Source organism: Vulpes lagopus, chromosome 24 (assembly GCF_018345385.1).
Source record: "Vulpes lagopus strain Blue_001 chromosome 24, ASM1834538v1, whole genome shotgun sequence".
NCBI classification, from domain to species: domain Eukaryota; kingdom Metazoa; phylum Chordata; class Mammalia; order Carnivora; family Canidae; genus Vulpes; species Vulpes lagopus.
The window spans coordinates 18,456,241-18,480,826 of NC_054847.1; the positions used below are offsets into that span (position 1 = coordinate 18,456,241).

General features: G+C 35.1%; 1 protein-coding gene across 2 annotated transcripts in view; it reads right to left on the bottom strand.

The window, feature by feature from the left end:
- Positions 1-24,586, bottom strand: part of DARS1 (aspartyl-tRNA synthetase 1) — a 61,240-nt gene that overhangs the window by 10,394 nt on the left and 26,260 nt on the right. For both annotated transcript variants that reach the window (XM_041739717.1, XM_041739718.1), the window contains exons 5-10: positions 11,299-11,401; positions 8,459-8,536; positions 7,367-7,426; positions 5,080-5,191; positions 4,131-4,265; positions 1,932-2,079 (exon numbers count right to left, since the gene is read on the bottom strand). In XM_041739717.1, the coding sequence (XP_041595651.1) occupies positions 1,932-2,079; positions 4,131-4,265; positions 5,080-5,191; positions 7,367-7,426; positions 8,459-8,536; positions 11,299-11,401 (636 nt within the window). The remainder of the gene's footprint in view (positions 1-1,931; positions 2,080-4,130; positions 4,266-5,079; positions 5,192-7,366; positions 7,427-8,458; positions 8,537-11,298; positions 11,402-24,586) is intronic.

The window sequence follows — 24,586 nt, forward strand, 5'->3', positions numbered from 1 at the left end:
TATCCTCAAGGCAGACCAAATTAGTGAATACTTGGTCTTATCTTTCCCCATTCCCATTATACTGTAAGTGTGTGAGTGCCAATTTCTCATTTTAATAGCCACTATAAAAAAAAAAAAAAATAGCCACTATAAAAAAAAAAAAAAATAGCCACTATAGTACAGTGTCTGGTCTTTAAATAGCAGGCATATGACAAATATTCACCATATTGAATTGTGGAAGATCATATTTTAGTAAGATTTAAAAAGTGTCATGAAATTTTCATAATTTATAAAATTGAAAAAGCATGCTTATATTCCATGAAAACAGTAGAAATGAAAACATTATCATTTTCTGATTAAAGATTTTCATGGGAGCAATAAGACCTTGTCACTGATTTATTCAAATCTCTATGTAAGAAGGGTTAAGAAGATCCCAATAATTGATTTTTAAATTGCCTTTCTTTGCTTTGGATATTAACCCATGCATGTCTATCAATATTTGAAAATATATTTGTATATTATTCTTCTATAAGCGATAAGTACTAAGGATATACGTGAGAGGGACATGACACAAGTTAGGTAGCCCAACTTACAACTGACTGAAAAACTTAAAATTCCTAAATGACTTATATAATATAAAAAGAAGGCTTTTATTTCTATAAAGGTTGCCATCTTAAACTACTTGAAAAAGTCCAGTGATGATGGTGTCTGAATCTCTAATTTATAAACAGAGATTTGATTAATCCCAAGGACCCGATTCATACTTGCTCTGTTATTAAAAAAAAAACAAAGTGGGAACTTTCATTTCCTGATATTAAAGAGCGAAAATATCAATATCCAAAATAAATGGGCTTAAGAAACTTTCTTGAATTATAAATGTGGAAAAAAATGAGAAAAATGTTCCTTCACTGGGTTTCAAAGTGTATTTTATAAGGAAACATTAGTTGTTCCATAGACTATATCTAAACGAAAGTTGCTTAAAATAAACTGTATTGAAATGTTTCAGAGAACAAAGATTTAAGAAAAGGCTGTCATCAATGTTCTAATGCAATGCAGAGAATGCCTAGAAAATATTGGTGCTTATCCTACAAGATTTTTGTAAAATCAAAATTTCTGTGTCCTTGAAATTACTCATTAGACTTGCAATGGAGTAAATAAGATGAATAGTATTTTTGAACTCTTTTTAAGTATCAATGAAGCATATCCAAATAAATCAACAATTAACCGTTAAATCAGCAGTCTTTAAGTAAAAATTTCAATACAGACTTTGGTCAGTTATCAAAGTGCTATAAGTCTACTATAGCCTACTTATTATAGAAGTACTGTCTCAAGTATGGAAAAAGGAAAAAAAAAGATTCTCTTGATCCTACTTAACTTGTTCTTCCATTTTCTTTTCCTATTTTCTCTGTGTTAAACATTATCACAAGTAAACAATTTTCAATGACCTTTAAGGAAGAAACTATTTGCCAGTTTAGAGGGTGTACCTAATGTGAATATTTTACATAATTCAGATTTCTGCATATCCCAAACATGTCTAATAATTTTTTGTAAAATTTTACTCACATTATTATTATTATTACCACTACCAGTTTAATAATAAACTGGTATAAAAATAACATAGGCTTTATTTCTTTTAGACATTCGGGATACAATATAAAGGAAAACACTATAGCTAGGCTGGTTCACAACAGGGTAAACTTCACTACCAAAATGAGGTTAACTAGCTGAAGTCCCAACTGATTTAGATTCTGCAGAAGTACTATTTTGAGTGTTCATTTTTTCTCTAATTAACTATTGATCATCTAAGTGGCAAGTCCTCTCTCCCCATATATATATGTATGTTTACTATATAAACTTAGTTTACATGTTTTAATTCAAGAATTGCTTTATCTGAAGAACCCAAACTGATCAGACATTAAGTCCATCTAGAGATATGCAATATTTGTTTTTACCTTTTTTGGAGTCCTTTGAATATTTGTACTAAGGTATCAGCAATTTCTTCAACAACTTCATGATAATGGTAATTAAAAGCCATTTCAATGTCCAAACCAACAAATTCAGTTAGATGTCTGTGGGTATTCGAGTCTTCAGCTCTGAATACTGTAACATTATTAAAAGAAATAAATAGTAAACAGTGTTTCAGGTTTTGGATAAATTAAGATTTAAACAAAATTTTATTTACTCGTACTATTATTTTCATGATCATTACAGGGTTCTAGAAAGACTTGTGATAAGCCATATATTTCAGCATTCTCTTGGTCATCAAGTACATTACCAACTCCTACAGTCATGTAGTAAAAGCTGTAACAAATGTAAATTAATAAAGGAGGCTCCAGATAATCCTGAGGGAATGCAAGGTCCTGAATGCCTTCTCAATAATTAAAAATATGTTCAATATATTGAGTTCTTCTCAATTTTATTAAAACTTGACTCAAGCTAAATGAAATCTGTACTAGTGAGGTAACATTATATATATTCCAGCCATTACTTCCGTCCAGCTGTTATTGTCCTCACTGCACTTTCCTCCTTTTCCAGTCTTCCTGACTCTAATCTCTGCTTCATCTTTCACATCACTTTAAGATTAATATTCCTACAACACATTCTTGCTCAGTAATTAATTAATTAACCACTGATCATAAATTGCTCCCAGATGGCACTGTAATAGAATATAAAATGACAAAAAACTAAAACCGTTATGCTTTCATATTTAATCCTACCCTATATTTTCTATTTCTTCTTAACACTAACTAGTCTTACTTATATTTTCTCCAATGTTCTTTATGAATTCTGCTTCTGCTTACTAGAATGCCATTTCTGTAGTCTGTATTTCTTTCTCTGTTCTTAAAGCCCACTTCAGTTTGCATTTTCCTTTATGGTAACTCTAGCAAACTCCATCTTCTCCCTCTTTTTACACTATGTAGTATAGATATACTACATAATTAACACCAATCTGCTGATTGTACAGCACAATCTGATTATTCGCTGTGAAAATCAGTTGAATATTCCCTGCGACTGCTATATGTATGCACGTCTTATTCTGTCTTGGGAGCATGGACAATGTTTATTCCCTTGTCACTCAAAACATGGTCTACAAATCAGCAGCATCAACAGTACCTGGAAGCTTGTGAGAATTACAGAATCTCAAGCCTCCCTCCAGACCTACTGGTCAGAATCTGCATTTTAACAAGATCCTCAAGTGATTCATGCACATTAACATTTGAGAAATGCTGGTTGATTCTTCTTTCATGTACATGTTATCTAGCACAAGGCTATGTATGCAGCAGGCATACAACAAATTAGTTAATAAATTCAATTACTGTTTTTCCCAGTTTCTCTAACAGAGGCATTCAATTTCTCTTTTAGCTATCAAAAAACTTACATATATAAAATAATCAGATAAATTTTACAGAATGAAGCAAAGCTCGTTTTTGCTTATAATCAATTAGCTTCATTAAAGGATATGCTACATGATTATGTGTCCATGCTTTAACTTTCGGTTAATATTTCTTAAAAATCATGTTAACATATCCTAATCAGACATTTGTTAATATTTCTGATGGACTTTAGCATATTCTCAACACTAAGAACAGTACAAACAGTTAATAGTAAAACAGAACAGCTTGAAATAAAGTCGGTAGCAAAGTATACAGAGGTACATTTATAAACTTACAAGAGTAGTAAAAGGCTATCAAGGACAAAAAAATACATTATTTAGAAGATTGCTACTACTTGTTCTTTCATGTTCATGGAGAGTTGAGAGCCCAAACAGGAGCTAATTCTGTTCTAATTACACTGAAATAATAAGTAATATACTCAAGTGTATTTTAGAGGGTATATATTTTCAAAGTATGCATTTTTAAAATGAGATATTCCCAAGGCAAACATTTTCTTCAGCAATCTTATGTAGGAATATAAAATGCTTATGACTCTATTCACATAAATGATGTTCAACTACTTAAAGAGCATACAATTTTTTTAGGAAATGTCTACCCAAGCACAGTGTCATTTTTACCTAAAAGTCTAGTGTTTATACAGCCAACTTACAAAAGGATTTAAGCTTTGAAAATGTCTGTATGTAAAATGTGTTCCTAAAACTGTAACTATGATATGATTAATAAATTTTGAGAAAACCATAACCACCAAAACCTTACCTGGTCCAATACAGAAAACCTTCTCAAAGTCAGCACAAATACACATTTGCTTGTACAGCTGTGGGGACTGCGCCAGGTATGCATTATTTTTAAAATATGACACAGTAAATACATTGGCTCCTCCTTCACTGGCAGCTGAAATGTAAACATGTATGTCATTATAAGCAGCTGCAAGCTTATCAATGCATACTTCTAATAAAAAGTTTATACTTTTAAGCATTTCACTTAAAAAAAAAATTTCAGAGAAACCATAGTCTATATATGTCTTTTACCTGATTATAAACTGTTTATATTTAGGACAGATTTACTTCTTTGGCTATACCTTCATTTTACTTCTTCAGATTTACATACTCCCTTTCTGCATCAATTTCAAATCAACTAAAGCTACTCTGGGGTTGTAAAAAATTTTTTTTAAAAGAAAAAGATATTCTTATTGATTTTTCTATGTATCAAGAATGCAATACTCAATTCTTGACTTTATAACTAAATGTCATTTGTAACATACTTTTTAGTGTTACTTAAGCAACTCCAAAAAAGGTAAAATGATTAAAATAAGGTCCTTATGTAAGAATGAGAATTAATGAGATATTTCTATTTGTAGCATTTAATAATATTACAATGCAGTTTATACAAAACAAAATTGCAATATCAATTTAGAAAGAAACCTACATAATGAAAGTAGTTCTGGTGCAACTTACCTAATAACAATCTTGCTTCATGTGTTACTGCCTCATTTTATAATCACTATCACATAATGACTTTTGAAACAGGAGATGTTGTGTTATTGATGTCAATTGTAAGTGACTGCTGCTATATAGCAGACTTCAAAATAAAAAGTCTCATGGCAATAAATCTTAAAAGACAGTTGGGGTTCTCAAAGTTAATATTAAGCAACTTGGGAGAAAGCAATTTTACTTTTAAAAATTAAGAGAAATGTCTTAAAGCATACCTGAGATAATTTTAGGAGTTTGGATCTCCACAAAACCTTTGTTAATTAAAGTTTCTCGGAAAAGATGGCAGATGCCAGACTGAAGACGGAAAACTGCCTGACTAGTTGATGTCTAAAAGACAATAATAAAAATCTAATGAAATCCATCTGACACTTTAGCTGAAATGGAGTATTTTCTAATCAGGCCACCTGCATAGAAGATTCACAGAAAAAACAATTCATTATATGACAGAAAAGTTAGGTTATATGACAATTAGCCTAACTTTAACCTAACTTTAAATGAAATTAACCTTTTTCTTGTTTTCTATTATAAGAGTATGGCAATTTTGCCCTTTAAAATCTCCAACACAGGGTTGCCTAGGTGGTTCAGTCAGTTCAGCATCTGCCTTGCTTGGGTATGATCTTGGAGTCCTGGGATTGAACCCTGTGTCAGACTCCCAGCTCAGTGAGGAGTCTGCTTCTTTTCCTCCCTTTGACTCATCTCTCCACTTGTGCTCTGTCTCAAGTAAATAAATAAAATCTTTAAAATCTCCAACTTCTCCAACTCGTTTTTTTAATTTTTTTTTATTTTTTATTTATTTATGATAGTCACAGAGAGAGAGAGAGAGAGGCAGAGACACAGGCAGAGGGAGAAGCAGGCTCCATGCACTGGGAGCCTGATGTGGGATTCGATCCCGGGTCTCCAGGATCGCGCCCTGGGCCAAAGGCAGGCGCCAAACCGCTGCGCCACCCAGGGATCCCAACTTCTCCAACTCTTGACTTTGCTGAGAGTCTATAAAAGATTAGAGAGTAGTTTAGACATAAATTAAGATGCTTAAAGGATTTTAAGTATACAGTGTTTCCCCAAATGTAAAGTCAAAGTAGGGGTTAAAAATGTGAATGCTTAGGGGCGACTGGTGGGTCAGCTGGCTCAGCTGGTTAAGCGTGGGACTCTTGATTTCCTATCTAGTCATGACCTCAGAGTCATGAGATCAAGCCTCCCATCTGGCTCTGTGCTCAGCGGGGAGTCTTCTTGAGATTTTTCTCTCTCCCTCTCCTTCTGCCCCTTTCCCCTCTGCTTGCAGGCACATGCTCTCTCTCTCTCTCTCAAATAAATAAATCTTTAAAAAAGTGAATGCAAAAAATAAAAAAAAATAAAAAATAAAAAAAGTGAATGCTTGCAAGGGTCAGAAAAATAACATAAATGGAATAAATGAATGAAACTTTCTGGGTGGTGCAGGGCATAGCAGAGGACATAATGCCCCATCTAGAGTGCTAGCTAATGTTGCCATGTCACAGTATTGCCAGATTCACCACCAAATTTTTAAGAAAAGCCATCTATCTAGATTTAATGTGGGAATCCCTACTTTTCAAAGGTGGCAATGAATTTAAGTTAAAAAAAAAAAAAAAAGATGCCAAAGAAAACTATCTTGAGGCCAAATTCTACAGGCACAACCAATAACTTGTGTGAAGAGAGTAGGATGTCTACCTACTGTGGCCAAAATTAGGAAAAACCTGAGGTTTCTAAGCAGTATCAAGAGGACTTTTGATTATTGTTATAGCTTTTTCTATGAACTACAAATTAAAATAGAAAACGAAAAGGGATAAAAAAGCAAATAATCAAGAGAAACATGAGTGTATAATAAAGGTACACCCATATGATTGCAGAAAAGTTGGAAAGAACTCTTAAGGTGACAAAGAATTTATGCTTTAGGTAGAATATTTAAGGAGGAAGATGTGGTCAAAACATTAAGAAAGAAAGATGACACTGGTTTTACTACAATGATGAAACCACTGAACTCTTTCACTTGCAACCAAACCAGAAAGGGAAACAGAAGACCTATGAGATTACTAAATAAACCACCAGGGCCAACTACTCCTTTATTATTAATTCTGTGCTCAGTTCAAATTCAAAGGACTGAGGCATTAATTACTGATCTATACCTGGTCCACAATCTAAAATGTGCATATAATTTCTTTCACAATTTTTTAGTGATATTAATGGTTATGTTTTTCCTTACTAACTTGTCTAAAACAGGTATCATTTGACAGCAAGCCCATTTATTGGTTTCAGGTTCCTTTGTCATTATAAAACAAAGTAAGATAATATCCTGTGAATTATTACTTGACTGCCCTTGTTGCCTCCAATTATTTTTAGGGGAAAAGTCAGTCAGAAAGGTAAATTGCTTCTGTATCATCATACAATAGGTAAATGCCAATCAGTTCTATAAGCCTGAGACAAGTGTGGTATCCCTGCCCATCCTGATTTTGGCACAATCATGTCACTTAATAAATAAATGAGGCATACCCTAAGATCAATGACTCTGTTGTCTAATCTTGTATCCTGGTTAACAGTAGCTCTTCCTTCCTAAAAAAAAAACAAAAAACAAAAAAATAGATTTTACTTATTTTTTTTAAGAACACAAAAACATTTAAGGAGCCATGTTTACTTTTAAGTGAGAATAAGTGTGCTTATGTATATTAATATTACACCCCCAAATCAGAGATCCAAGAAACAAGAACCAGGGCCAGAGAGAAGCTATTGTTTTTTTTTTTTTTTTTTTGAGAAGCTATTGTTAAAAGAGAGATGGAAAGAAGAGAAATGCAAATGAATAGAGGTTAATGCTTTCTTTCCATCTCCCATCCCCATCAAAGCCTTGCCTCATTACAGGGACGACTGAAGAATCAACCGCTTGCCCCTTTATTGATTCCTGGATTTTACCTGCTAGTTAAAGACTGAAGGAACAGATAAAAGCTGACAGAGTAGTGGTTCTCAAAGTATGTTCTGGGCACCACTGAAGGTCCCAAAGACACTTTCAGGGAGTCCATGAAGTCAAACCTATTTTTCACAATGATACATTTTCACTCTGCACTGAGTTTTCCCAAGGCTTCATGATGTGTGCTATCACAACAGAATGAATGCAGAGGCAGGTATGAGAATCTAATTGTTGTCTATTAAGGCAGACATTACAAAGATTTGTAGATATTTAAGACAATGTCACTCGTGGCACTGAATTATTTTTTGTTTTTGAAAATATTTTTCAAAAATGTTATTTTTGTCATTCATATAAGATTAATATATATAAACACCAAAATATTTCTAGATTACTGATTCTTTTATTAACACACACTAAAATTTTTCTATTTTGATTTCTAATGTAAATATTGATAAAGATATACAAAAACAAAAGTTTGTGGGGGCAATTATTTTTAAGAGTGTAAAGGGATCCTGAGACCAAAAAGTTTGGGAACTATCAATGTAAGAGTAAATTTAGATAAAAAAATGAAGCTCAAATCACTTCACAGGCACCCTTCATACAAAAGTAGGGCATCAGGTTTTCAATGTTTTATAAATTAAAGATACAGAGGAAGAACAATATTTCAAAAATGTAATTTTAACCTCTTCTTCCACCTCAGGCCGAACAGCATCATCCAGCTGCAGGGGTAGGCGGGGTTCAGCCAAACTGATCACATAAATCTGAAAGTGAGAGATTACCAAAAATATCATGAAGCACACAAAACCTGTTATCTTTTACTTAAAAAAAATCTACAGTTGACTTATATATGAAGCTATGTTTGCATATATCTTAACCGAAACTACTTGCTAAAATCAAACAAAGATACACATGTTTTTTCACTTATTATAAAATGGGAATCATAGTATTTCTTGCCAACCTCCATAGGTTTTTGGAAGTCGAATGAGATAACATACATACAAATATTTTGTAAACTCTAATGTGCATACCAGTGTGACAAATAAGTACTAATTGGAGTCAAGGGGTCTAAGCTTAAGGCCTTGCTTTGTCACATAAAAGCTGTTGTTAGGCGAATCATTTAACCTCAGAGCTTCAATATTCTACTCTGTAAAATAAGGTCTGAGGTATGAATCAAATGGAGTAATGAATATGAAAACACTTCATAAGCAAAACACTTGCTCTTTTGAAGAGGCCATTAAACAAATGTGTTACTATCAAGGTTCACAGCATTTGGCCATTTTTACCACTAAGACCAAAGTCAGTCCAACTCTGCTGTGCATCAACTCCCTTTTCTCATTTTTCCCTCAAATATCCCTTCCTTGCCATCTTTTATCAAACATATTATATCTCACTTCCTGCTGTTCTCCTGGTTGGGAGCTACCATCGAAGGTATTCCTCTCTGGTGTTAAAATTCCTTTTAATTTGTTAAATTCACCCATACTAATTGCACATTTTAGTGCTAAAAAGCAGTTAGGTAATAAAAAATGAGCTAGAGTTTTTTGGCTACTCTTAAAAAAACATGTTACCCTATCAGTTACTTCCAACTATGCTTGGAAAAACCTGTTAAAGCACAAAAGGGAAACAGAGCTTATTTAGTTAATTCAGGAAAGGAAATTATATTCTTCCAGTTGGTAGATCATATTTAGCATTCAGCTCAGGCTCTTTAAGAAAAAGTGTCAGAAGGACACTCTAGTCCTCCTCAGAATGAAACAGAATTATTTGTTACCATCTTCTATGCTCAAGTATGGCGTTGTTTCTCTTTGATGAGTTAATAGAAACTTGATTTCCAATGCAAAGTTGGAGAATGGAACAGCTACTTCTTCTATTTTTGTAACTAGTGGATATTCATTTCATTAGGTTGTGAGAACCCCTGTAACTTTACACAGTGCTGGCACAAATGTACTTAGTAACTGCTGGCTGAATAAATAAATAACTGATAAGAGTCAGTGCTTACTATCAGATCCTTTATAAGATACTTTATACTTTGTGTGAGATACTTCATAATTATTTCCATTAAGGCAAGATTTGTAAGCTCTTTAGGCTGTATATTTATCATTTACATTTATTAAGGTTGTACTGAATGCTAAATAATTAGAATGTTTTAGAAGTATATTTGCTTGCTCAATTTACTAAAATTTTACTTACTGAAGTATTGAAAAAGATTTGTTCCTTGAAAAATAGGGAGTTGTTTTACTTGGCCAGCAAAACCTCAGGTTGGTTTGCCTTTATTAGGTTACCTTAGGTTAACCTTCTTGGTGCAGTTGGTTTCAAATGAATTTACAAAAAGAAAAGAAATTAATTTGGCAAGTTAACTCAGTAAAAAAATGCAAGATTTTCTGTCTTGAAGAGTTCCTATGATGATTTTAGTTAAATACAACCTTACTCCCAAACTAGTGTGTATAAGTCTATCTTTCTGCATCTGTCAATCTGCTGAACGGCTCTATCTTACTTATGCTCACACACATGTAAATACACATATAGGGATAAGGGTAGGAAGTGACTACTCCTTAAGAGAAATATAATGATGCATATTGTAGATAAAAACTACTAGGCCTGGACTGGACAACTGCAGGTTCAAAGCTGAACTGAATATTTCAGAAGTACTAAATATGTGAGAGTTCACTTACAGTATTTAAAAAGTATTGTCAAAGATAATGAGCATTTATAGTTTTTTATGTCTGAGAAGAAAATAGATGTGGGATAAATCTTGTACGAAAGGCAGTTATTGCTAGACTGTAAGACCCACAGTTTTGTCTCTTTTGATTTCTCTATAAAGTACAGGAAATATAATGATTATAAGGAAATATAATCGTTAAGAAATAGTATAATTAATCAACATTTAGAAGTACATTGTCAGAACAAAGTTCACAGCAAAACTTATTCATAATAATGAACAAAGCTTTTAAATGTGTCAACATTGTTTTGTAGAAAACGGCTCTAATAATTCCTCAGGCTTCTATATACATGTCTCTTTTCAATGACGTTGCCTCTCTTCCCATCAAGAGGTGGAATCTATTTCTCCATCCCTTAAATCTAAGTTAGTTCATGTGACTTGCTCTGACCAATGACACATTTGGCAAACGTGACACAAGGAGAAGCTTGAAAAGTGCTTGCACACTAGGGCTTCTCTCTCTTGCTGCTGGGAACCCATCTGGCACCATGTCAACAAGCCTGGGCTAGCCTGCTGGATGAATAGAGGCTACAGGGAGAAATATCCCAGAAACATCAGTAGGCCCAGGTGATGTCATGCAGAGCAGATGAGTCATCCCAGATAGGCGGACTCTAACTGCCCCACGCACAGGAACATGAGCCAATAAATGTTTTAAGTATTAGGGTGGTTTCTTCTAAGACAAGAGCTAATTGATTCAGTAATCAATTTACAAATCTCAGTATTTTATATCAACTCTAAGAACATAAAGATTTCATATGAATGGTTATAAGAGCCACTTGAATCTATGTACACAATTTTGTTTTAAAAAGTTACCTTTTGAACATGTAACTCTACATCTTGCTGTGTACAGCTTCCAATTTTCTGATTCACTTTTCGCACTACACCTTCTACATCTACGATGCTCTCTTTGTTAATGCTGTCAAAAGAAAAAATTCCCAACTTTAATCATCTCATCAGAGGTGTCAGAAATCATTTGGTGTTTCAACAGTAAAGCTGAAATACTAAACTCTTTTTTAATACAGTAAGCCACTTGAGATAAAGCCAGTCTATTTAACCTACTTACAATAAGCTATTATGTAGCACACCTTGTGAGATTCCTCAAAGAGATGATTTTCTAGATGCCATAATTTAGTTACCATTCATAAAATACTCTGAACATAAATGGCAACAGACAGGCACTGAATTGTGAAATGCAGAAAAAAAGTCTTTCAATTATTTATTAAAGAACATTTTCCTTCTTAGAGTTGAAATTTACAAAGATCAGCATTTCCTATAAGGAGAAGCATGGGCTTCAATAAATGCAATTACTGGTATGTAATGGAATTAAATAATAGAAGAAGGTCAACTGAAAAGATTTCAAGGTAATAAAAGGACATTAGGTGGCTGCAATTAAGCCCTCCTTGCCTATAGTTTCTGAGTACTCTGTCATTGGATTTATGGCAGACAGTCTATAGGGATTGTGCAATCCCATTTAAGAATGTCTACATGAAGCTCAAAATACACTCAACAGGTCACCTGGGCATTTTAACCTTATAACAAACTTGAATTGTGAACATACAACACTCAAATTCTGAAATATAAAATTTATGAAGTACCTTATTAAGCTCACCAAGTGTTTATTTGTTGATCTCTAGTACCTAACCAAGGAAGACAGGTTATAATCCAAAATGGTGGTTCCCATACAAAATATACCAGTTTTATTTTTGTGTGTAATATTGTACTAACAGAATATATCATAATATATTTGTGGAAAAAATTAAGATTTAACTTTCAGATCTTGCTTGGAGAGTGATGTCACAGCATCACAGCAGCTCAACTGGCCAAAACTATCAATGTAAGACTACCAATCAAAACTGTCAGGTGGGGGATCCCTGAGTGGTTCAGCAGTTTAGCGCCTGCCTTCAGCCCAGGGCCTGATCCTGGGGACCCGGGATCAAGTCCTGCATTGGGCTCCCTGCATGGAGCCTGCTTCTCCCTCTGTGTCTCTACCTCTCTCTCTGTGCCTCTCATGAATAAATAAATAAAATCTTAAAAAAAAAACAAACCCAAAACTGTCAGGTGGTAACTGGAGCTGTAGAAGTGAGGTGAAAAGATAAGGAAGAAAAAATGTAAGAGTGGTAACTGGGAGAGAGCGGAGTTCCTGACACAGCTGGCATAACAGAAAGGGCAAACATGGATCATAAAATGTGTTCTGGACTCGCTGTTTATCTGCTATGTCATAAGCCCCAGTTAGCTTTTAATCTTTCATGGCTTATGTCCCAACCCAGAATCTTGTCTTAAAAGACAAGAATTAAACAAAACAAAACAAAACAAACCCCCCACCAAAAAAAAAAAAAAAAAAAAAAAAGAAGAAGAAGAAGAAGAAGAAAAGAAAGATTTAACCTGCACAAGAAAAGTTAGTTCTATATATTCTGATGAGGAATTGGGTCCCTAGTAGTTGGGGTGCCATTTGAGAAGATTTCTTCATTGAGAAGATTTGAGAAGATTTCAGAAATCCAACAATGTTTCTTTTACCAAAGAGAACATCACAATCCATTTCAAAAAACATTTGCTCATGGTTAGAAAAGGATCAAAATGAGGACAAGAGATGAGAAGTGGTGAAAAAAGGAAGAAAAATTTTCATTTCATTTTACTACACTGTCTAGAACTCTACATGACTGATACCAACCTAAAAAAGAACCCAACAGTATACATATTTCTTGCACTCTCATAAGTCTCCTGCACTAGAGCCATTGCCTAGTATCTAGCTAAAATTTTGTGCACTGAAGAAACTTAGAATTTATTTATTGTGGTGTACTGCTTAAAGCTTTCTAATACTTGTAATCTAGTGTCATTGAATCTTTCTTCAGTGTGATTTCCACCTATTAGTTACCTCTCCTAATTGGAAGAGTAAACTTGATACCTGAGTATATGATTCAAGCTATATGAGAATTCTATTGCTTAGCTTACTTTCACCTTGCCATGAGGAAGGCTTTCTCTTCCTTATTGATCAGTGTGTTTCATCAAGTAACCTGTCCTACCCCAATTAGAGCTCCATTCGGCTACATTTCTGCTATGACCCTATCCCTCTCAGGTCATCCCCTTAGTAAGAAGCCTTTCATTATCAGAAAATCTTCAAGCCAACTCAAGTTAAACATACCTACTCTCAAGGATTGAGCACTAAGTTAATATCCTTCTAAAAAAAAAAAAAAAAAAAAAAAAAAGCTGGGATGTAATCTGACACTCTGCCCTAAAGGTCCAATTAAATAAAATAAAAGTCTCTTTTTTCCACAAAAGTACCAGATGACTTCCTTCCTTTATCCAGGACCTGAAACTTATAACTAAGTTTATTTTTAATATATTTAATTAAGTAACATTATGTGATAAAATACTTGCAGCTAGACCAAAAAAAAAAAAAAAAATAACTATTTTAAACATCATTTCTAATACCAAACAACTCACAAAAGGAACTTCTGAAAACCCAACTTTTTTTTTTTAAGATTGTATTTATTTATTCATGAGAGAGAGAGAGAGAGAGAGAGAGAGAGAGGCAGAGACACAGGCAGAGGGAAAAGTAGGCTCCATGCAGGAAGCCTGATGTGGGACTCAATCCTGGGACTCCAGGATCACGCCGTGGGCGCCCAAGTGCTGAGCCACCCAGGCTGCCCAACTTATTTCTTAAAATAGAGCCAAAGATAGGCTTCTATCATATATTAGTCTACTGAATCAATTAGAAAGAAGGTAGAATTAACCAGATACAGAGGATGCTCATAATTATTTTTTTGCCCTTCCAATCTCAGTATAATCTCATTATACCTAATAGCTATACACTGTTAACAGAAGTCTTTTTAGATTTTAGTAACACCATTCCATGATTTTTTTTAAACCTTGGATAATTTACTCTAATATCTCTATATTTACATCCATATCTGTATCCAGCTAATGTTATTTATCTGTAGATATGGATTCAGTATAAATAATATTAAAATAAGAGTCAAATTTGTAAAAAAGAGTCAGACTAGAACTTGCTAGTCAGTTTTACTAAAGGGTTAATGAGGGTTTTATGTATGTGTGTGCATAATTAGAGTCAATGCAAGAGAGGGACAGGAATATTTGAATAAGCTACTGCTAGTAGAAGGATGAAATTCTACTTTTTAGAAAAAACCTAATATGATTTTAACTGATATAGTATGTTATGATGGCTTAATACTTTAGAGTGTGTATACTGTAGTTTGACTGCTCTCATAAAGAGACTATTAAAGTTTTGGTTTTACAGTTTGAAACTAATATGCCATTATATCCGTATTTTGAAAGAAGGTTATGTCAAACAGACAACTAAAAGCCTTGGGTTTTTAGAGGCGATAGCAGGAAAAAAAAAATCCATGGTGGAAAGCATGGGAACTATCTGATCATAGAAGAAATGGATGAAACACATTCTTCCAAGAACTAAGTCAACTATCTTTATTATTACTACTACCTCCTAAAACACACTATTACTGCATTGTGTATTACAAGTTTTCCACTTTCCACCCTATATATAACTAATCACTCTACAAATAAGATAAATTATAGATTTGATATTAAAAATGTCCTAATAGGCCATCCTATGTCATATGTCATCCACTAGGAACAGTCAACAATCAACTTATTGTTTATTTCTAACTTACTATCTTTAGAAAATGAAACTGTAAGGGTGCCAGGCTCAGTCGGTCGGGCATCTGACTCTTGATTTCAGCTCAGGTTATGACCTTAGGGTCATAAGATCGGGCCCTGCATTGAGCTCCACACTCAGCTAGGGGTCTCTTTAAGATTTTTTTCCTCCTCTCCCTCTGCCCTTTCCCCGGCTCATGCTCTCTCTTGCTCTCTCTCTCCCTCAAACAAATAAATAAAATCTTAAAATAATAAAATTGTAAAAAGCATCATTCTTTATATAAAGTATTTTTTTTTAAACGTTTTTTTTTTTAATTTTTATTTATTTATGATAGTCACAGAGAGAGAGAGAGAGGGAGAGAGGCAGAGACACAGGCAGAGGGAGAAGCAGGCTCCATGCACCAGGAGCCTGACGTGGGATTCGATCCTGGGTCTCCAGGATCACGCCCTGGGCCAAAGGCAGGCGCTAAACCGCTGCGCCACCCAGGGATCCCTATATAAAGTATTTTATAAAAATATTTTGAGTTTGCTACAATTTTTTAAAAAAACAAATGATATAATGTATGAATAACTCCATTATAAAACATGCAACTTGGGATAAACACAAACTACTCTGTTATCTGAAGGAATAAAATTCCATCTTTCCAATGTGAGTGCCATATAGTTTACTACTCAGGGCCTCACCAGTAACCTCAGGGACACTCTCAGTATCTGCAGTTTTATCAATCTTGATTATAAATGTTCGTATCTACACTACCTTAGGAGCAACAAATTAAAATAAGAAGTATAAGAACTATTAGAAGTAGGCACAACTATTCTATTAAGAGTTGATTGCTGGGAGAGCTGGGCGGCTCAGTGGCTGAGTGTCTGCCTTTGGGTCAGGTTGTGATCCTGGGGTCCTGGGATCGAGTCCCACATCAGGTTCCACGCAGGGAGCCTGCTTCTCCCTCTCCCTATGTCTCTGCCTCTCTCTGTGTCTCTCATGAATAAATTTTAAAAAGCTGAGTGTGTTTGAAAAAAAAAAAAAAAAGAGTTGATTGCTAAGAAATATATATTAAAAAACAAACAGGAAAATGACAAATAACCACAGAGTAACTTGGCATAGTAATAGATGTTCACAGGATGGCTCTCTCACTAAAAAAACAAAAAACAAAAAAAACCCAAAAAGCAAAAAACAAAAAACCAAAACTTTAAAAAGGAAGAATATATAAAATAGACTTCAAAGATTCTGTTAAAATTGTCAAAATAGTTTCAGTACTTAAAGGAGGTAAGCTTCATAGCCTCAAACAATGTACTAATGAGTACTGCCTTATTCTTCAATGTTGCCAATTCTCTAAGTTCTTAGCTTATCTCTGAGGTGCAATGAATTCTTGCTCTCAAGTTTTTGCTCCCCTATGGTAGTAGTATTCATCCACACTTTGCCATAGCCTCAAGGTAGACCGAAGGTACTTTTTGGCCTCTGGACTTTGGGTTTGGCCATATGACTTGCTTTATCAACGATGTATCAGTGGATGTGGCACCAGTAAAGGCTTGAAATGTGCTTGTGCAGCTGAACTTGTTCTTCAGCATTCCTACTTTTCTCCATAAGATGATGTCTAAAGTAGCGATTGGTCCAAGGAAGCTGAGAAACACAAGCAGCAGACCACGATACAAACCACAACTTCAAAACAAGCCTAGATGAGCTGAATTCTAGCAGACCCACAGATTTAGGAGCAAGAGATCAAGGATTATTACTGTATACTGCTGAGCTTTAACTATTGGTAAAGTATATAATACATACAACTAAACATTTTAACCACTCTTAGATGCTCAATTCAGGGGCATTCACAATGTGCAACCACCACCACTATCCATTTCAAGAACTTCTTCATTATCCCAGAAACTCTGTACTCATTAAACAATTAACTCTCCACTCATTCCAACTGCTCCCCACTTCCGCCTCAACTCCTGGTGACCTCTATTCTACTTTCTGTCTCTATGATCTTAACTATTCTAGGTACCTCAGGTATGTGGAACTGTAATATTTGTCCTTTGTAACATTTGTCAGACTTACTTCACCTGGCATAAAGTTTTCAAGGTTCATCTATATTACAGCATGTATCAGAACTTCATTCCTTTTTTAAGGCTGAATAGTATTTCATTATAAACACATAATACATTTTGTTTATCCATTCATCTGCTGATGAACATTTGGGTTGTTTTTTTATTTAGGTTATTGTGAATAATGCTATGAACAATAGCAGGCAAGTATCTATTTGAGCCCCTGCTTTCAATTCTTTTGGGTATCTATCTAGATGTGGAATTGTTGCATCATATGAGGATTCTTGTTTAACTTTTTGAGGAACTGCCATACTGTTTTCCACAGCAGCAGTACCATTTTACATTCCTACCAGCAATACATGAGGGTCCCAATTTCTCTACATCACCAACACTCATTATTTTTCCTTTTTTTAGGAGAGGGGATAATAGTCATCCTAATGGACATGGAGTGACCTCTCATTGTGGTTTTGGTCTGCATTTCCCAAATGACTAATGATATTGAACATCTTTTCATGTGCTTATTGGCCATTTGTATATCTTCTTTAGAGAAATGTCTATTCAAGTCCCTTGCCCATTTTAGAATTGGGTTGTTGTTATAAGTTATCAGAGTTTTTATATATTCTAAATATTAATCCTTTATCAGATATATGATTTGCAATTATTTTCTCCTATTCCATGTCTTTCTTTTCACTCTCTTAAATACTGCCCTTTGAGTTTTACTTTCAAAAAAGTCAAAGTAATCTAGTTTTACTTTTGTCACCTCTACTTTTGGTGTTAATATCTAACAAATCACTGCGAAATCCAATGTCTAAAGCTTCTGGTGTAGTTTTCTTCCAAGAGTTTTATGGTTTCAGCTTTTATGTTTAGGTAATTGATTCATTTTGAGGTAATTTCCTTTTTAAAAAAATTGTTTGAGAGAGAGAGAGAGAGAGAGAGAGAGAGAGAAGAGCACACACAAGCAAAAGGAGAGTGGCAGGCAGAGGGAGAGGGAGAAACAGGCTCCCTGCTGAGCAAGCAGCCAAGATGTGGGGCTTGATCCCAGTACCCTCAGATCATGACCTGAACCAAAAGCAGATGCTTAACCGACTGAGCCACCCAGGTGCCCCTGAGTTAATTTTTATATGTATGTGGTGTATGGTAAATTCTTTGGTATACAGATATCCAGTTTTCTCAGCACCATTTGTTGAAAAGACCATCTTTTGGGCCATTAGAAGGTCTTGGTACCCTTGTCAAAAATTCATTGGCCATTTATGCCAGGGTGTATTTATAGGCTCTCTCTTTTATTCTGTCAGTTTATATGTCTATCCTTATACTAATACCATATACTTTTGATTACTGTAGCTTTGTAGGAAGTTTTGGAATCAGGGAGTGTGAGTCCATTTGTTACTTTTTTTTTTTTTTTTAAGATTTTTATTTATTTATTCATGAACAACACAGAGAGAGAGGCACAGACACAGGCAGAGGGAGAAGCAGGCTCCATGTAGGGAGCCCAACGTAGAACTTGATCCTGGGTCTCCAGGATCACACCCTGGACTGAAGGCGGCGCTAAACCGCTGAGCCACCCGGGCTGCCCTGTTCTTTTTTTCACAACCGTTTTGGCTGTTCCAGGCCCCCTAGATTCCATATGAGTTTTAAGATGGATTTTTCTATTTCTGCAAAAAATACCATTGGGATTTTTGGCAGAGATTGCACTGAATCTGTAGATGGCTGTGGATAGTCTTACCACACTGCAGAATTTAAGATGGCCTGTTACAGTTTTTTTTGCAACAGCTGACTAGTAATACAATTTTAAGTTTAAAAACTTAAAAAAAAAAAAAAAATGCTTGAGCTCAAAGCTATCATCTGACCCTAAAGAAGGGCTCTGAAATAAGTGAAAGTAGATTTGTTACATACCATACTTGCAAACCTCCAGTGTATATTATGCATTGTGAAGAGATTTTTAAGAAGATATACAAAATTTGACTATAAAATATTAGGCTTGATTTAATGTTAAACACAGCAGAATTTATCTATTCAAATGAATACTGTACTATCTATCTATCTATCTATCTATCTATTTATTTATTTATTGTACTCTTTAAAGTGTTTAGGGAAAGACGGTAGGAACTATAAATACATTTCAAAATTAGCACTGCCTAAAACAATCTTCAAACAACTTATCTGAAATTACCTCTGTTTTGTCACATAAAACAGCTTTTGAGGGGTCAATCTCATTTATAACTATTGTTTACTACCTGTCAGAAATGCTGAAGACTGGGGATCCCTGGGTGGCTCAGCAGTTTAGCGTCTGCCTTCGGCCCAGGGCATGATCTTGGGGTCCCGGGATTGAGTCTTACGCGAGGCTCCCTGCATGGAGCCTGCTTCTCTCCCTCTGCTTGTGTGTCTGCCTCTCTCTCTGTCTCTATGAATAAATAAATAAAATATTAAAAAAAAAAGAAATGCGGAAGACCATGACAGAACTCTGTATAGAGAATAAAAGAAGACACCTTCCTCCACCCCAAAAAATTAAGAGAGAGTGGCATTAGAGATGCAAGAAAGTCACATGTTTCAAAAAGGAGAGAAAAGGGATGCCTGGGTAGCTTCCCACATTGGGTTCCCTGCTCAGTGGGGAGCCTGCTTCTCCCTCTCCCTCTGCCTGCTGCTCCCCCTGCTTGTGTTCTGTCAGATAAATAAAATCTTAAAAAAAAAAAACCCAAAAAACAAAAAGGAGAGAATAATATATCAGTTATAGGGTTCATATAGAGATTAATCTTACATATAGGATTAATACAGATAAATATAATTAATATATTAACTACAGGTTGAAAACTATCTCCAAACATTTCTGATAATTTGATATACTCTATCAGTAAAAAAAAATTGGAGGGTATATATCCCAATATGTATATATTTATTCTTTAGATTTTGAGAGAGAGAGAGAGAGCATGTGTGTGTACTAGCAACGGGAGAAGGAGAAGCAGACTCCCTGCTTAACAGGGATGTGGGGCTTGATCCCAGGACCCTGAGATCATGACCTGAGCCAAAGGCAGATGTTTAATTGACTAGGCCACCCAGGTACCCCTATTTTATTTATTTTAAAATTATATACATCCTAAACATAATTATAACCCTTAGGCAAACATAAACTGAGGATAAGGTTCATCATAATTAGCAATAGCGAATGCAGATTCATACTTTATAGTCTTCCTGGTAATTCCTAATTCAAGAACATTGATACCTTGCTCAAGATGATCAGATTATATATCTCTCTCTCTCACATACACACCCACACACATACACACAGCATGCACAATGTGGCTGATCCAAAGATCTAAAAGAGTAGAAGTGTCAGTATTAACATTTTCTCATATGTGCTTATGTTTTACTTTTTAAAGATTTTATTTATTTATTCATGAGAGACAGAGAGGCAGAGACATAGGTAGAGGGAGAAGCAGGCTCCCTCTGGGGAGCCCGATGCAGGACTCAATCCCAGGACCCTGGGATCATGACCTGAGCCAAAGGCAGACACTCAACCAATGAGCCACCCAGGTGTCCCTTACATTTTAAATTATATCCTCAATCTGTGGTCTCTTAGTAGAAAGTCCGTTAAGCTGCTTGTTCCTTTTTAGTTTATCTTAATACATATAAATATAATGTCCCAAAAAGCAAAATGAAGCACAATAAACTGCAATTGGTTACAATATGCCAAAGGGAGTAAGTTTGGGTACCAGTGTTAGCTTTTTGTTACTAGAATCCTGCAGTCTTGCTTCAGAAACCTCATATATAATAGATGACATGTGGCCTTCTGAGATGCAATCCAAGTGATAGGCTCAGGGTTTATCTATAAACATTGAACCATTGAACCATAAGGTCAACCAAAAAACTCAAAATCTTTCCCACTTTTTTAAATAAAAGGAAGGAAGGAAGGAAGGAAGGAAGGAAGGAAGGAAGGAAGGAAGGAAGGAAGGGAAATAAATAGCAATTTAATTACTTTCTTTCCCTCAATGGTTAGTCTTGAGCAAAACTGCACTGTGAAGAACACTGGAATAGGGACTAAGAATCATAAACACTGAGAAAAGGTTGTTGGAATAGGTGATTTATAGGCCACCAGTGAAAGTTTCATTTCTGTAGAACACATAAGTGAAAAAATATTTAACAGTACATGACTCCAAAGAGATTACTATCTTGCATATAAATGGTAGAGAAATGGATCTGGGAAAGAAGTACTTTATCCACCTCTTGTTGCTGAGTCCCAGTGGCAACTGTTGACTCTGGCCAAGTTCTCTTGGAGAATAAAGAATTACCTCCAATTTATACTCAGCAACTGCACCTTGTTAGTGAGGGATGGAAAATGGCAGGGTTGCTATAAAGTTATTTTTGAAACACTGTTTTTTAATATATTGTTTCAAGAACTTATTTTTTTATTACAAAATATATTTATTATTATAAATTCTAATGTTAATTAATCATTTAAAACTCTCCCATCACATGCCCAACCCCTTCTTCCTATAAGCACTGTCTATACTCCTCCAGATTTTTTCTTTGTAAAAAATAGAGAATGCTTCGTAAATTTGGGTTGTCCTTCTACAGTAGTTTTGTTCACTTTCCTCTGTATTTTTTTAATGTTGAAGCAAGAGTTTTAGGTTTACAGCTCAAACAAAAATGATCTTAATATATATAAATACCCGAAGTATTATTATTCCCATATGACTTACCAATTTCCTTTTATGTTCCAGTTCTTGTATGAGGTGCTTTACACATATACCATTTCACTTAAACTTCTCAAAGGCCTACAAGATTGATATGTCCACCATTTTATGGTTGAGAAAATTGAGACTCTGTAAGAGGTCAAGTAAGTAGCCTAAGGTCATACAGTAGTAAGATCATGTATTGATTACTGTACTAGACTGTTCTGTTACACTCACAAATTAGCACCGAATTTTAAATACTCCAGAATGCATCATCAGTTCACTCTGAAATACATTCTCATTCTTAGAAGCTCATGACCTGCCAGACTCCTTTGCAGTTTATGTGAAAGCAACTGGAAATAACAGGCCCTTCACAAATAGTTTTCAAAGGCTCAAGCATCATACTATCTTCCTGTAACAACGATGCATCTTGATGTCCTTTTTTTTTTTTTAAAGATTTTATTTATTTATTTATTCAAGAGAGAGAGAGAGAGAGAGAGAGGCGCAGAGACACAGGCAGGGAGAGAAGCAGGTTCCATGCAGGGAGACTGATGTGGGACTTGATTCCGGGTCTCTGGGATTATGCCCTGGGCCGAAGGCAGGCGCTAAACCGCTGAGCCACCCAGGGATCCCCAATGTCCTGCTTTTAATGCCACCCTCAATAGAAGTTCCTCAGAATCTTTGTATAAAACAATATGATGTTGTTAAAGTTATATTTAACTTAGAAATTAATCCCAGGGTACCTGAGTAGCTCAGTCAGTTAAGCATCGGACTTTTGATTTTGGTTTAGGTCATGATCTCAGCATTGTGAGATTGAGCCCGCATTGGGGAGATGCTCCCCAATGCTCAGCAGGGAATCTACTTGAGATTTTTTTTCTCTCTTCCTCTCCCTTTGTCCCTCCCCCTTCACTCTTCTCTGTCTCTAATAATAAAGAAGTAAAGCTTAAAAAAAAATCCCATAAACTGCCTGAGAATTTCTGACAGATTTTAGACCTACCTTTAAAAGCACATCTTGGGGGATCCCTGGGTGGCTCAGTGGCTTAGCGCCTGCCTTCGACCCAGAACATGATCCTGGAGTCCTGTGATCGGGTCCCATATCAGGCTCCCTGTATGGAGCCTGCTTCTCCCTCTGCCTATGTCTCTGCCTCTCTCTCTCTCTCTGCTTCTCTCCCTCTGCCTGTGTCTCTGCTTCTCTCTCTCTCTCTGTCTCTCATGAATAAATAAACAAAATCTTTAAAAAAAAAAAAAAGCACATCTTTATAAAAGTTTTCAATACAAATGTTGAACTGGACAGGATCAAATATAGAAGTTCTGTTTCTCCTCCAATAGATAAGTATCTTACTCCAACAAAGAAGTATAAATCATCTATGTACAGTTAGTTTTTCAAAGAGTTGCAAATCACGGCAATACAATATTCACCAACTTATTATCCACATCATGCTCATGCTCAAGAAGCACCCAATGCCCATTCCCTCTGGGCCTCGACTATACATGATACAGAGACACTTCTACCACAGCACTTGTAGCATGTCTTTGCACACAGTTGTTAATCTATTTTGCTTTCTCCCCAAATTAAGTTTCTTATGTGATACATGTGTCATGGTATACCCAAGCTCAGCAGAGTGTCTGGACCAGAGGAGGTGCTAAACAAGTTTTCTAAATCAGTGAGATTTCTTCTGAGTATTATTGTGATATTTTACAATTTCAAAAGTTAATTTAACAAACTGAAATTTCAACTTACCAACTAAATAAAATACCTATTTTTAGATGAAAGATCTAGAAAGGAAAGAAAATGCACAGACTTGTATGTAGCTAGGTGACTCATTACAGAATGAAAAATATACTGGTAACTCAATAGCTACCAATAAATCACTTAACCACAATGACTAATATGAAGAAAAAGAAAATAAAACATGTATGTATACAACCAACAGTCTGAAAGAGTCTTTTTTCTCAGGATCCAAACATCTTTATGCTGGGTTGGAAGAGGGATGTTACAATAGCACAAATAACAAAATATTCAAATTAACTGTAGCATTTTATAGTAGTCACTATAACTTTAGCTCGAAACTTTATTTTTTTCTCAAAATTTTTAAACCAGAAAAAAATGGAACTAAGACCATTGAAGGAAATATTACAGATCACTTAGCCACTTGTACCTTAAACTTGCTGCTCCTCCCCCTCAACATAGCTTGAAACTTTATACACTGTTTACATTCACTGTAGTCCTTAATAGTAGTCAATACAAAAAGGCCTCTACGGGTTACCTTTAAAATAATTTTGTCTTTACAAAACTCAACCCTAACTAACACAGGACTACTCTGTTCATTACTTTTTTTTTTTTTTAATTAAGATTTCATTTATTTATTTGACAGAGAGTGCAAGCACATGCAGGGGGAGCAGCAGGCAAAGGGAGAAGGAGAGGACCCTGGGATCATGACCCCAGTAGAAAGCAGACTAGTAGAAGGCAGATAGATGCTTAACCAACTGAGGCACCCAGGTGCCCTCTGTTCACTTCTTTAATATGGCACTAAATAAAAAATAATTTTAAAAAGAAGAGATGACTTCTTGCCTCAACTCCAACACTAGCTACTAAATATTGGAAAGTTAATGTCAACATAAGATGGAGATCCAGAAACACAGGCCTGGATAGGTATCCCATCTTCCTGCTTCCAGACAAATTTCATTTAAGGACCACAAACCATTTTGGATACTCAATTAAGAACCTCTTCTTAAAGATCTCTAGGGAATGAGATGTGCCAACC